Source organism: Pseudoliparis swirei, chromosome 21, assembly GCF_029220125.1.
Source record: "Pseudoliparis swirei isolate HS2019 ecotype Mariana Trench chromosome 21, NWPU_hadal_v1, whole genome shotgun sequence".
Lineage (NCBI taxonomy): Eukaryota > Metazoa > Chordata > Actinopteri > Perciformes > Liparidae > Pseudoliparis > Pseudoliparis swirei.
The window spans coordinates 7,161,952-7,176,774 of NC_079408.1; the positions used below are offsets into that span (position 1 = coordinate 7,161,952).

The window sequence follows — 14,823 nt, forward strand, 5'->3', positions numbered from 1 at the left end:
TTTTGAAAAGTTGCCAGCTCTGCTATAAGTATGATTTATATTGTCTCACTGGATCAAAAGATATATGAGAGTCACTGTGTCATCTGAACATGGTTTTAAAATAACACACCCATTTGCATATTGAACCTCCCACCTGTCTTTTATTGTTATGTATTGCTATAACTCGTGGTGCAACATCTAACTGGATCATGAGGTGGATTATATATATATATATATATATATATTATAACAGATGTAATCCTTCCTCTGCAAATAGTTCTTAAGGATAAGATTTTTTTTGTGCATACTCTTTTTTTTAAAGAATGATAAATGACTTAAACACATGTGAAGATGAGGACATGTTACACCACCTGCAGGTCTGTGGTTTGTAGAGGCAAAACCAGTATGGCAGTGACACTGGGGACTCACTGCAGGCTGCTAGCGACCCCGTGAGGCTGCGGAGATAAACAGAGGTGCTCCAGGGCTTGGAGCCTATGACAGGCAGCTTCAGACCCATGTGGGTTTATTTAGTCTGCCTACATCGGGTAACCGTGCGCACAGACACGGATGTCTCCCTCCACACCTGTGATTGGTCCAAGATGTTCCTGCGCACACCAGAAGGGGGCAGCAGAGTGTAACATATAGTTTAAATATACCAGCTGTCTTGTGGGTTAGTTTTCTGTGCGTGTGTCTGTGCGTGTGCGTGTGTGTGTGTGTGTGTGCGCGTGTGTGAGAGTGAGTGAGTGAGTGAGTGAGAAAGTGCGGTTGATTGTATTGAGTCAGTCTTCAGTAAGACAGCAGTGAGAGAGGATCATGCTGCTGACAAACAAATGTCCCCATCTCCACTGGCGATCATCACCATCATCACCCCGACCCCCACCATCATCATCATCATCCTCATCATCATCATATAACCGAGCCCAGTTGAGGAATAATGTCAGCCATCAACAGCACTGTGGGTCAACAGGTGAGCGACTACACGTGCGTGCGCTTTTACGTGTCCACCGTGTCCTTCTCGGTGCTGCTCTTCTTCAACCTCATCATCAACTGGACCATAGTCGGCGTGCAGCGGCTCCGGAGTCACGCCCGCTTCGTGCTGGTGTTCCACCTCCTGGTGTCCGCCCTGGTCCACCTGGGGATGAGCAGCGTCTTCTACTACCAGATCCACCGGGACGCGCGGCCGGTGCGCTCCGCCTGCCTCGCCATGATCACGGTTCTGATCAGCAGCGCCTCCAACATCCTGCTGACGCTCACGGCGATGGCTTTGGACCGCTACTGCGCAGTGTGCCACCCGATGCGCTACACCTCCGCCTGCACCTCGGGCCGCTGGCCCTGGCTGCTGGGTGCGCTCACCTGGGTGGTGGCGTTGGTGATTCCCCTCAGTCTGCTCCTGCGCCCGGACTACGGCGCCGCGGGGACCGGCTATGACGAGGGGTGTGGCCGGGAGCAGCTGAGGAAAGGCCAGCTGCAGAAGGTGCTGTTCATAGGTCTGTGCACGCTGCTCATACTGTACAGCTATGTGAGGATACTGGTGGAGGGGCGGCGGTTGGGGGTGGTGAATCGGCGCAACCGGGCCGGGTGCAAGACGATCGCGCTCCACGGGAGCCAGCTGGCGGTTTACATCCTACCCAACTTTGTGAACTTCGTGCTGACGGTGTTGGTCGACCGGAGGCTCATACGGGCAGAGACCAAGGAGCTGTCCGCTGTGGCCGTCTTTGCTTTCTTTAGTTTGGCGCAGTGCGTTGCGCCGGTTGTTTATGGTTTGCGTAAAGAGGAACTTCTGGAGCAGTTGAGTCACAGGTTCCCCTGCTGCTCCCGATACTTGAAGAGTTTCCTCGGCTGGACTGTGCGCGCCAACTGTCCACACACCGAGCACATGACACGGTACGTCCCATGCATCCATATTATGAGTCTTTACTTTAAACCAGGGCACCTTCTTCTCTCCGGGCACCCTTTGACGCGAGCAGAGTTTGGGTTGCCAGGCTCTGTGAAATCGGGTGAGTCAAGAATAAATGCTCAAGATCTGGATCCCACTTTCTAATTAGTCTGCGGCTAAAGCATGAATAAAGATGACATCATCAATTGTTGTAAAGTTGGCAACCCATGGCAATAGCGTTCTGGTTTATAATGATGACTCGAACACCAGTTCATTGTGTAGTCACTTTGAATAAAGCCAACATGGTTTCAAAGTGGGATAAATGCCAGAACACGTGCTCTTTTACAGATGCATGAGGTCATTTGCATATAAAATATATATTAACTTACATTTCTCCTCTTAAAGTTAAAAATACTGTCATGTTGATATGAATTTACTAAACACAGTGTGGGAAAGTCCAAAAATCAAAAAAATAATAAATAGTTGGTTTGGTTCTCTTGCGCATTAAAAAATAACCGACAAAAAAAAGTGATGATAGCAAGGCAACTCTCCTTTTGTGCCACATTTATTCCATTTGACTGTTTGATCAACCTGAAACACACACATTTATTTATAAAGAAACTGACACTGATGTTGAGATGATATTCACTCATTGCCTTTTATGGCCTGATCAATATATGCTGATGGTAATGTAGATCCACATGTTGGGACAGATGCTCAGCAGCACGTGTAGCTGCTTCATATTTAATGAACAGATGTTACCAATGTGTTTCCTCCCGGATAGACAACACAGGGAAACCAGCACAATGCTGCTGCATGGCCGAGGTGTGATTGTTGTTTATCTGAACTAAAACACTTTTCAACACTGAACATAAAAAATACAATATCACAGTTCAGTGCAGACACCTAAGTAAGAGTGAATTCAACAACAACAACAAAGAAGAAAAAAGAGAGCTCTTTGAAGAAGGGTGATTCATGACAAGATGAGGTGACCTTATTAAAAGAAATTGTGAAAGTAAATTATTTGCATCTGGTTTGTTATCACTATGACTAAGTGTTTTCACCGCAACATAAAAAAAGGGTCCCATGAGCTCACTGCTGAACATTATTAATTCATGTTCTTTTCCCCTCAGGGAGCGAACACTGACGGCACAGACCATCGTCTCCCTGCAGGCGCCACAAGTCCCAGAGGAGGAAACGAGGCCGATGTCGTCAGGAGTTCCTCACATGACTCAGACTCATTTCAAGGCGGTACAGACGATGCCTGATGGGGCTGGGAGGAGATGAGTTTCAGGATCCTGATCGCCGCGCCCACAAGACATCAGCACGTTGCTCTATTTCTGACCTTTCATCAGAGGAGCACACATGCTGGTTCACATTGGAGCTGCTCAGCATCCAGCACTTCCCCGGCTGGTCCAGGGAGTTAAGCATCAGGTCGTCAGGTCTCTGACCTCAAGGTCACAAGCAGCCACCCATCCTTTTGGATTAAAATGACTGGGATTGAGGATATACTTCCGACGTATCGTCCGGTTGAATGTGGTTTCTAGCGTTCTTAGCCTTGTGGATATTTAAAAAATGTGAGTTCAAAGGCCACTTGAATATTTCCAGCAGCAGCCTTAAAATCAAGAGATGAGAAGAGCGATGCCCCTGTCTGATATCTGTCTGTGGGGACAGAAGGACAACACTGTAAATCAAAATGATTGATACCCAAATAAACATTTCTCGTGAAAGAAGAAAGCAGGAAACAGCCAAACATTTAAAACTGCTTAGCGCCTCTTAAATAAAACAAAACTAAGTTATACCTCACAAATTGTTCGAGGCATGTATTTGAGCTTTACATTTGCTGGTAAGCAGATTCGTATTACTATATTAGGCTAGCTGTTTTTCTATTTCCCTCATGGGCTTTATGTCTACATATGAAAGACACCCATGACGCTGTGTGTGTGTGTGTGTGTGAGAACCTGTGAAACAGTTGCTGCTGAGCTTGTCAGTTTGATTTCAGTCAGACGGAGCAACATGCCGGGGAATTTCTCTGAGCTCTTTAACCGCAGGGCTGAGGCTGGCCTCACAGCCCTCCTCATCTTCCAGAAGCAACACCTATCAAGTCGAAATGCACGGAGGAACTGGCGGGGTTCCTGTTTTCATCTCAAGAGCGGCACAGAAGTGCCAGCAGCTCTCTGGTGGCAACGCACTTACTGGCCATCCTCAGCGTCAAGAGAAGTGAAAGCAACGCTGCAAGTTGTTGTGTGTACAACAGAAACAGGAAGTGAGTTTGGCAGGAAGTGGAGTAGCGACGCAAGATGAGGTTGTTTTTTTCCTTCTCTTTTTGCAGAGCTTCAATAATTTACTGTTTCTACAAGTTACAAAAGCTTGAACAAGGAGGAACCAGAAATGAAATCTGAATATTGCAGAATCTGGACTTGACAGACAAGGCGATGGCACAGAACAATCAATCTCAATGACCGATGAATATAGTTTTGTTATTATTATTTTCAACAGGTAAGTGTGTTGTAGATCTGCACAAACAATTACTCTAAAAGGTTGAGACATTTTTAGATACGAGAAGCTTACTCAAGCACATGTTCAGTCAAAAGATCTTAGAACTTAAGAACCGTAATTTGTCACTGCACAAGTTTTTAAAAAAGGCAAAAATGAGCAGATCTACAAGTTTTAGGATTGCTTGGACTCCGCAGATTAGAACCCCAGCAAATGCATTTATTGTACAATAAATTATTTCTTTAAAGTACCAGATATGTGGACTAATGATGCCCGAGTCCTTTAGCAGAGTTTGGAACTTAATGCTCAATGGCCTTTTGGAACAAGCAGCGATGACCTGGATACTATTTTTGCGATGCTCCGTTAAAGTCCCAACAGACGGGTTTCTAAGGCAAAAGGTTTTTGCTTCCGACATTAACGTTTCTGTGATGAGCACCGAGTGAATTAATCCACATGCAGAAAGGTATTCAAGTACATAAAAACCACACTACTATATACATTTGAACACAATTCAGATATATGTGGAAATACAACAGTCATTTAAAACACCTGGGTGCATAACTTAAACATTAGTTCCTGTTAGCTGGCCTCTTTTTCTCAAAGTTGCATTGGCGTTTTATTTCTCCACGAACAGATAAAAATAACACCGTAAATGAATCTTTCAGATCAGATCTTTAAAATCGGATACAGTCACGAAGGCGGAGCTACAAAGTAGACGCTGCATGTAAAAAGCTCCACGCACACACGGAGACATTCAGTCACGTTCAGACGGTTTCACGCAGCGGCGCTGAATCATTTGTGAATCACACATTTCTTTTCCTGTCAGATTTCTTTAGAATTTCAATCTATTCTTATTTCATTGCGAGATAAACTCCAGCTCAAATTCTGGAAGTCTTGAGTCAGCATTAAATAAATAAGTGGAGAAAAAGAAAGAGTTCACAAAGACACTGGAATTTAATACAATCAAGATGACGGAGGATGTGAAAGCACCGACGCTGACACGAGGACGGCGATGTGCGATGGAGCGATCATGGCGCTAGACAACGTCTGAGAGAAACTTGCCACACAGGAGCCTGAACTGGGCTAGAGATACCGAAGGGGGAAGTGGAGACAGGAGGATTAGGGGAAGTGGGGAGCGTTTAGAAACCCAGAGGGTGAGGAGCCACCACGCCGCCCTTCTCCACCACGGCAGCAGAGATGGCCCGCAGGTTCTTGAAGAGCAGTCCGGACTGACTGGAGCGCAGCGACTTGATGTCCCTCAGGATGCGTTCATGGGCCTGAAGGGGGGAGGGAGAGGGGGGGGAGGCAGGAAGGGGCGTTAGCAATCGAGGGGAGAATATTTCATCTGCCAACATTGATGATCAGAATGATCATGAGCTTTCGCCGGCAGATGTGTGTGTGGAGAAAAATAATAAAATAAAAACAGAGTTCAATTGAGAAAACCAGTGAGTTGTATTGAAAAGATATTCATGAGCCAAAGTCAGAAGTATTCATTTTTAGTAAAAGAATAAAAATAAATAAAAGGGTTTATGTCTGCTAATAATAATGATAATAAAGGAATCATAAATTTTCTTTCCGAGTCTCTGAAAATAGAATGATGTATGATATTAATAAATATAAATATTGAGCTATAGAACCATTATGCGTCTTCAAACCTCTACATTTTTTCTGAAATACTAAACGTATGTGAACTATAAAGAAAACCCCTCATACAGACATCTGTGTTAGTGTTTGGGTTCTTACCTCCACACACCAGGTTTCACAGATCATCTTCTCATGCTGAGCTGAGGGGTCGCCCCGACTCAGAGAGCGGGAAGCCCTGCAAGAGAAGAAAATAAAAAACACACACACGTTAGTTTAGATTTGTAAGTGGAATAAAAGTCGATCACAGAGGAGGTGAGAGGGAAACAAGAGAGGAACGAGTGAAATGAGGAAAGAGAACAACAGGCCGTTATATAATTATTCTCTTGTTTCAATGCTTGCATACCTGGACAGGACCACCACCATGGCGTAGAGGTCAATGGCACAGTCTGCAACCCTCTTCAGGACAAATTGTTCATCTGCAACAAAATGAGTCACGTTAAGGAACAATATTTAATTTCTAGGAGAAGCATTGCTAACTTCTGAAAGGATGCCTCCAGCCCAAATGCCAAAAATTTAGAAGTTGGGGATTTGAATGTTCTACTGAACACCCACATGGGTTCACACACACGCACTCACCAATGATCTTCTTTCCGTGTTTGATCAGCAGCTCCTCGGTGACCGCTCCAAACTGTTCGATGGCCTGAGTGGTCTAAGAAATTAAATAGATAATAAATCAATAAAAAATGCAACAAAGCAGAACAATAAGCAAATGGAAGACTTCAATAATACAATTGAATTTCTGTTGCACACGAGAACAGCTTCAACTCACCAGCTCTCCGCTCTGAGCCAGCTCAGGATGGACCGTTCCCTGCAGCGTCAGCCCGGTGCTCAAACCGGCCTTTCTACAAACACAATATTTGAGTTATTATGAAGCCAGAATAAACAGCAGAGTTTCCTCCACAGTAATGAGCCAAGGGCATTGTGCAAAAAAAAAATTAAATACATTTTATATATATTTTTTTTCACATTCCAATTCAAAAGCAAGAATATCTTCAAAAATGAAAAGTTCATTGCAACAATTCTAACCTTTTGGCCCTCATGGTTATTTCTCCAGCGAGGAACCCAGCGTTGCCGATGGGGTTCTTCATGGCCTTCTGTAAGCTCTTCAACTGGTTCCCAGCGTTCTGGGGGGACAGGCAGGACATATCAGTACCTGTGTGGTAAGGATTTCTTAAATTGCCTGAACACTAAATTTCTTAATCAGCTTGCTTGGATATTTACTAAATCCTGATGACACCAAGGTGCTGACTGCTACTCATCTCCTGTAGCATGTTTTATTTTACTTTAAGAAGGAGACAGATTTTTTTAGTGAAAACAACGGGTACAAATATGTCCCTGTTGTGCCGACTGTAGTAGGCATGAGAGATAAAAGCGAAGGATTCCTACGCAGGTCTGTTTTTAACCCCAAAAGACAACATGTCAAGCAAGCAGACATCACTTCTCTCTCCACAACATCTGTGCTGTTCCACACAGACATGACAAAGTATGAGAAAGAAAACTAAAGACGTTGGGTTTTACCTGGAAGCCATTGAGGGCCACAAAGAGCCTCAGGATGTCGTTGGTGCCCTCAAAGATTCGGAAGATTCTCAGATCCCTCATCACTCTCTCCACTCCAGAGTCCTGAGGGAAGGGATTCAGAAAGATGATGAACGTCTCCTTGCTCTTTACAATAAAGAGTGTTGGTTATTTCCTTTTTCAAATAAAAACCTACCCAGACATAAGGAGCTGGTACAGTCATCCTTATTTGCGATGACAAATGCACCAAATTAAGGCATGAGTCGTGTCATTTACCAGAACTCGCATAGACATGACACTTTTGATCGTTAAAATTAGGTAAAGAAAACACCAGGTGCAAACTGGAACAGAGACAGTCTGTTATTTTCTGCGTTTTTAATTCTGCAAGTTGCTGTTCATATTTTTAGAATACAAGCAATGTATTTTGTACAGGGCACACTTCTGACTTTGGGTTATATTTAAAGAAGAGAGTAGAGTCAAAATGTGCACTACGAGCAGGACTAATCTAGACTGGTGCTTGATTTGGTCAACCCCGTTATCGACAGGCGATTAATGCTAAAACTCAATAACTGGAGACAGGAAACGGGATGTGGACTGAGCACTCACCTTCATGTAACCCATGCCACCCATAACCTGAATGCACTCATCAGTCACCGTCCAGGCTGCCTCCTAACAGTTCAAACAAAAAACACACAGATGGCATTCAGCTTTTTCTGTGACAAAAACACCAACGCATAATCATCTTAACTCAGGAACCACGTGCAGACACCAAGAGTCTTTAATCTTCCACAATAGGAGGAACATTAGACATATTTTTAAAGAGGTTCATTGTGTGCAAGAAGTTAACAATTATAAGACATCAAAAGTCTCTTTAGAAGCCTCTTCTACAGCTGGTGTCAGAGGCAATTTCAGGATGTCAGAGAGGCAATATAGGAACCATGAGTCCCTCCCGTCTTCATGTATGATCAATGAAAGGAAATCTTACAGAGGCAAAGATCTTGCTGATGGCCGCTTCGATCTGGAATTCCTTCGCTCCACTGTCCATGTTGCCGCTGATCATGTAGGCCATCGACTGCAACCAGACACAGAAGTAGTAGGTCAGCATGGATTTATGACACGTGTTCAGGTTGAAGTATACAGCACCAATACATCTTAACGGAAACTGTAAAAGTGGTTTAATTTGTTGAGAATTTGTTTGCTTGATTAATTGAAAAATTGTTGGTTTGGCGAGCCAATTAACAGACTAGAAGAGTATTACAGGAAAACAGGAAATAATACTTGATGTTGTTGAGATTTTGGCAATATTTAGTTCAAACACTGCTTTAATCAAAAAACAGCGGTGATAAATATGAATTCCCTGTTGCGTCGACAGACCTCAGTGACGTATTGCAGCATGGTCATGCGGGCCATCTTCTCCTGGATGGCGCCGTAGGTGTGGATCTTGCTCCCAAACTGGACTCTGTTGGCTGCATGATCCACCTGATGACGGAGGAGGGAAATGTCGATTGGTAAACAGTTACAGGCTGTGTGTGACAGTATCAAACAGACAGGTGGGTCAAGTATGATCCTGGATACTTCCAGACATTCCAGCCTATTTAAATGGTAGGGGAAACACTGAAAGCTATTAAAAAAAAAGAATAATTGATGAGCTATACGTTGTCCAGGTTGACACGTTTCTCAGGACATCCCTGCGGTGTTTTCGCATATTAAACTACTGCTAGTGGGACAGCATGCTATTCATCTTCATCTGTAACTTCTAAAAGTAGCGGCATCGTTAACACCGGACCTAAGCAGGACTCTTTTTACTAATTTAGAGTTTGGAGGTGCAACTGCATTTAGGACAGTACTCGATTATGTTTTTGTTTGTTTTGAAAACCCTTATTCAAAAAAGCTGTTACGAACAAAATACATCATTTGGTGACAGTCAGCCAAGAAGGATGTGAACATTTGGAGAAAACAGATGTGACCAGAGCTCGTTTGGATCTACAGCGTCTTTAACCTCAGCAGGAAACTGCGTCGCAGAAACATGCTGGGACATTTCCTTCAAACCCACAACAAAGAAAATGCATGATTGAAAGAGGGGGTGTCATACAGACAAAAAGCAATGCAGTAGATGGACAGAACAGCTCCTCCTCTAACTGTCCCAGTGTACTCACAGCTTTGGTGATGACTCCCTTCATGGTACCGGAGAGGGCGGCCGCCATGCCGAAACGCCCATTATTCAGGATGTTCATGGCCACCTTGAAGCCTTCTCCCAACTCGCCCAGCAAGCAGTCAGCTGGTACCCGAACATTATCGAAAAAGACATCTGCCGTGTTGGACGCCTTGATGCCCATTTTCTTCTCTGGAGGGCCACTGTGGTAGAGAGGATGGCGGAAACAGATTTAAATAGCCCAAAAAGTAACATCAAGGCTGTTTCATGGTGCTTCGTGATGAACACACAGCAATCTAAAGAAAGTGCTCACTGAGTCACTCCTCCAAAGCTCCTCTCCACGATGAAGGCCGAGATCTTGTCCTTCATCTCCCCGGTCTTGGGATCCTTCATGGGCGTCTTGGCGAACACCGTGAAGATCTCAGACAGACCTCCATTGCTGAAAAGACAAAAAAAGGGGGCATCCGATAAGGAAAAAACAAGCAACTTTGAGCCACTATGTTGCGTAACATGACAAGTTGTACACGGCCGCCTCCTTGTGGTGAAGATAATTCTGATTATGTATGCCGTCTCCTCACCTGATCCAGATCTTGTTGCCATTGAGAGTGAAGTACTCTCCGCAGGGGGACTGAATAGCTGTGGACCTGATGGAGGCGGCATCAGAGCCACTGGATGGTTCGGTGAGACAGAAGGCCGCCATATGCTCAGCTGGAGGGACACGGACAACGGAGACGATGAAGCAGCAGTTCTACAGTCTTCCTTCACCAGATTATGTTCCTTCTCAATACATGAGATATATATCTACACACACACATAAGATATAGAGATTCATTTATATTTAGTGAATATGACACAAATGATCGGTGTAGTTATTTGTTAAATGTGCACCGATATCCCCATATTTAACAATGATCACATCTCCCCTCTCTATGACGGGCAGCTTTCCAAGCCGGCTGGTGCGGCTGTGATGACATTTTTGATATCCAACGTGCAACTCAACTTCAATTCCAGCATAAACCAAACTTTACACATCGTCGGTGGTGGCCATTTCATGAATACAGAAGGAGAATATAAAGCACATGTCCGCTGTTGTATACAGAGCTACGATTAACAACTGAAGACGCGTGCTAATCAAGATGCTGACGACATCAAAATTCGTACCCGTGGCGAGCTTTGGCAGGTACTTCTCCTTCTGGGCTTGAGTCCCAAAGAGCAGAATGCCCTTGAAGCCAATGGACTGGTGGGCACCCAGAGTGATGCCGACGCCAAGGTCATGGCTGCCAACAATCTCAACCAGCCGGGCATACTGTAACATTGAGCGTATCACATTAGACTCTTTAAACTAGCCTGTCTTCCTAAACACAATTAACTTAAAAATGTGGAAGATAACCATGAATCACGCAGACGCACTTGTGTGTTTGAGAGACCGAGGCCGCCGAGGTCAGCCGGCACCTGCAGGCCGAAGGCACCCATCTCCTTCAGGCCCTGCATGGTGTGATCTTCTACCTTCTCCAAGGCATCGTTCTTGGCAGCATCATTCACCTCCTGAAACAGAAAGGTGAGGGGCGAGTGTGAGGTGTGTGTGGAGAAGTTGTGAGCATGAGGTCATGCAAATTCGAGAGAGATGAAAGAGGATATTGTTTTAAATTACTTCAAAAAATTTGGCGACAGGCCCCACGAGCTCTCGGAGAAACTGCTCCTGCTCCTCGTTCATGACTGCAGACACAAAAGTTATTTTCATTTTTACAAAGCTTTTTAATAAAAACTCAGGAGATTAAGTTCATATCCTTTTGAAAAGATGCCAAAGATTTACCTGAGGGGAAGGGGAACACCTGGGCAGTCGCGATCTTCCCCTTGAAAATGTTGACAGCATATGATTTGGATTCCTGTGGAAATTCAAGTCATTATTAAACAATTTGGTTATTAATTTTGACACTGTGGATCTGTTGAGACGTCCATGACTGTTATAATTAAAAATATTTTTTTATTTGGGATGCAAGCACACTACTTCATAGTGAGTAGGTCAAAAAGCTCCATGTGGTCCTTAACTTTTAAGGTGTGTTCACAAGATTGATACAGTAAACATTCATGAAAACAATCAATTATATAATAATGGTAACCAAAAATTAACATACAGCAGCAACTGTGATCTTAACAGCTTTCGTGGCAGTGTCACTGCCGACTGCTGCCGACTTCTCCAGCACCGCCTGGAGAGAAAGAGCAAAACAGATCGAAGAGAAAACAGTTCATCAATTCAGTAAAAGCAATTTAAAGGCGTGTGGGGGAAGAGGGGGTCATTAACTGTATCTGCAAGAAATTTAGGTTTCAATATAATTTGGGATAAATACACATAGCTTAATTAATTTGATAACATGGCTGGGGTAAAAACACGTGAATGTAAACCAGAGGAAGAATGTGTGCTGTTCAGCTTAGTTAATAACAGTGTCCTACTCAGAGTATATTAACTAATGAATGAATAATTTATTCCCCCCCAACTCTTGGTAAAATGCCTAAAGCACTGATCTCAAGCACAAAGTGGGTAAGAGGTGATGCCAAGGGCACACACAGCCAGCAGAGTCCCCAGGCAGCAGGGGGACGAACACTTAGTACATGTTTGGATAAAATGGATAATGATGGCGGATGTATTGCGTTGAGTATTTGAATGAGAAATGTATGCAAATGCCTGAAATTATTGGCAGTTAACATTGCATCTCATTCGTTTCCGAATTTGTGTTTGTCTTGCTCTCATTTAAATAACTTTCCATCTTAGCTGTCGGACGACTGAATAACTGTATTATAATATGGCTCATATATATTGTAGTGTGGGTTTAATTTCTCCTATACTATATACACATTTGTTTGATTCTACACCGACTAGTGCAGCTGAACCACGTACGCTCTGATGAAGGTACTTCAGACCAAAAGCTAAAAATAAAGTACAGATATTTAAAATGAGTGCTCACAGAGCAACAAACAGGTTCTCAGTTACCATTATATTGTCAGTCCCCACAACTATAAACTAACACAATAAGAGGCGTGTAGAAACTTTGAGTGAGATGAGAGTATTTGTATACATATTTTCCATATGAAAAGCTCAACAAGGGCGCCTCCCAGGCATGCACCCTGTCTGGACAACAGCGGTGTCACCCATAGCCGTGGTGTCACCTTTATGACTGTCACGTGACCACTGAACTTTCCCCCACATCCAGCGGGAGGGGACGCCAACCTTAATGTTACTCACCCAACGCGTTCGGGCAAACACGGACAACACACAGAGACTAATACAATCTGGAGGGAAAAAAGTGTGATACATTTGAATATCTTTTGATCACGTTATTGTTGGCCTGTGTTTCAGTAACGTTACGTACCTCCGCAGCTGGGCTGGCGTAGAGACGGGCGTTTTGAACCGCAATGACGGCACCGGCATGATGTTGACCTCTGAAGTCCAAACAACAAAAACATATATATATATACATAAAGTTTATTTGACTTGTTCTCCCCTCTCAAAGAATGCAATTGTTCAGAGACTGCATGTTCAATAACAGGGTCAAACGTGGACGTTACCTACCCGGACAGGACGGGAGGAATCCTGAGAATGGACTGACTCACTTTACGAAGCAGCATGGTTTTCTTTCATAAACACAAAATGGTCATAATCAAACGCATCAGCGAACAGAAACGAGAGATTAGCCAAGGCTAGCTGATTAGGAGGTAATGTAACGCTAGCTATGCGTTAGGTTACGTCACGTTGCTTCGAGTTGTAACTTGTCCAGTTTAAAAAAAAAAGCCTATTAAACAAGTTATAACAATGTTAACTATTCGACCGGATATCAAGTAGCTAAACTAGATAACTCACCGTCAAACGTTGAATGAAGACACGTCACTTGAGTCCTTTCAGTTGCCCAATGCTCCTTCAAATGACAGAAAAACCAAAGCTTCACCGGAAGTTGACTTTCCGCGGTGCTTCATGGGAAATGTAGTTTTATGATACATGACGCCCGTTTACATACTCAGTTTGCGTGTTTGAATGACCTTCTCAGGGTTTGTGGAACGGAAAAAGTGAGATAAGGAGCACTTAAATGTATCCAGGCATGTTTATTTGAATTGACACCAATTATTTTAAAATAAAGCGATTCTTCTCACCGTTCTCAGGTCAACCTGAAATGCACATCAGTGCCTGTCAACAGTTTTGAGAGGATCCCAGAAGTCTCAAATTCAGTTAAACTCCAAAGGTTCTAGTTGGCGGCATCTCAGTTATAAGTACTACCATAGTGGTACTCTGATGTATCCATAATATGGTTCAACTGTATGGAGGACTTAAAATGACTAAAGTATAAATAAATAAATAAATGAATGCATGAATAAATACAAGAATAAATAAATAAATGCTTAAATAAATGTATAAATGAATAAATAAATGCTTAAATAAATGTATAAATAAATAAATAAATGTATAAATAAATTAATAAATGCTTAAATAAATGTATAAATAAAAACAGGAATGAATAAATAAGTTATAAATCAACAAGACATCATTAAATAAATATATTTCTGCATTTCTGTATTTCTTCATTTATTTATTTCTCTATTTATGTGTCCACACGTATTTCTTCATTTATTTATGTGTGACATTTACGTGTCCGTATATTCAAATGAGCTGGGGCGGTCCGAACCTCTGTCTAAAGCATGATTGGTCACAGGAGTGAAATGCACCTGGTGTGTTGTGCTCTACTACTTCTGCCTGGCACATGATGCTGAAGTTGACTCGCTCAGCTAACCGTTAGCAGAATTTAGCCTAGACAGCTTTTTGACTTCAGCCGTTTATCAATTCCAAGAACACTGAGTACAGACTTGTGTTCTTTTGGAGTCTGGTCTTTGGAATCTGGTCTTGGGAGTCCAGACTCTCGAGGACGCAGGACGGTCTTTCTGGTCTTGTGACGTCACCACATCAACTGTTCTTGCGCATGAATTTACTCCAATTATTCACTGTAAAATACTTTACAGTGGAGTAGAATGTGTTGCGGTGTCCACTGTTGTTTGGCGTAGGCTACGAATAAACGATAATAAATATACGTCTCGTAGCTTTCCTGACCCAGGGTCGCTACAATATGAAATTATGAATCTTAACCCTCAGTCAAATTGACGTAACGTTATCTTTTAG

At 43.2% G+C, this 14,823-nt stretch overlaps 2 protein-coding genes across 2 annotated transcripts; one reads left to right on the forward strand and one right to left on the reverse strand.

The window, feature by feature from the left end:
- The first annotated feature begins 832 nt into the window (after window positions 1-832).
- zgc:194312 (uncharacterized protein LOC794943 homolog) lies at window positions 833-4,606 on the forward strand. Its single transcript, XM_056442761.1, is given in 3 exon segments — window positions 833-1,863; window positions 2,989-3,062; window positions 3,065-4,606. Coding segments are annotated over 3 exon segments (1,083 nt in total). The 5' UTR covers window positions 833-913; the 3' UTR covers window positions 3,124-4,606.
- Window positions 4,607-5,281: 675 nt separating this feature from the next.
- acadvl (acyl-CoA dehydrogenase very long chain) lies at window positions 5,282-13,596 on the reverse strand. Its single transcript, XM_056442760.1, has 21 exons — window positions 13,519-13,596; window positions 13,231-13,292; window positions 13,031-13,100; window positions 11,798-11,869; window positions 11,476-11,548; window positions 11,314-11,378; window positions 11,073-11,207; window positions 10,824-10,968; window positions 10,241-10,370; window positions 9,976-10,101; window positions 9,667-9,865; window positions 8,885-8,989; window positions 8,496-8,582; window positions 8,117-8,179; window positions 7,514-7,615; window positions 7,022-7,119; window positions 6,765-6,837; window positions 6,572-6,644; window positions 6,339-6,411; window positions 6,095-6,170; window positions 5,282-5,628 (listed from the first exon to the last, which is right to left on the reverse strand). Exons 2-21 carry the CDS (start codon window positions 13,284-13,286, stop codon window positions 5,491-5,493), a joined length of 1,959 nt encoding a protein of 652 aa, XP_056298735.1. The 5' UTR covers window positions 13,287-13,292; window positions 13,519-13,596; the 3' UTR covers window positions 5,282-5,490.
- Window positions 13,597-14,823: the final 1,227 nt, after the last annotated feature.

What these genes read in the sequence shown, in the direction of transcription:
- acadvl (XM_056442760.1), bottom strand. Translation starts at nt 13,286, where the DNA reads ATGCTGCTTCGTAAAGTGAGTCAGTCCATTCTCAGGATTCCTCCCGTC. An exon ending in CCTGCCAAAGCTCGCCACGG is followed by an intron (nt 10,371 to 10,823) that starts GTACGAATTTTG and finishes GTGTCCCTCCAG; the next exon opens with CTGAGCATATGGCGGCCTTC. An exon ending in TGGCCCTCAATGGCTTCCAG is followed by an intron (nt 7,120 to 7,513) that starts GTAAAACCCAAC and finishes CTGTCCCCCCAG; the next exon opens with AACGCTGGGAACCAGTTGAA.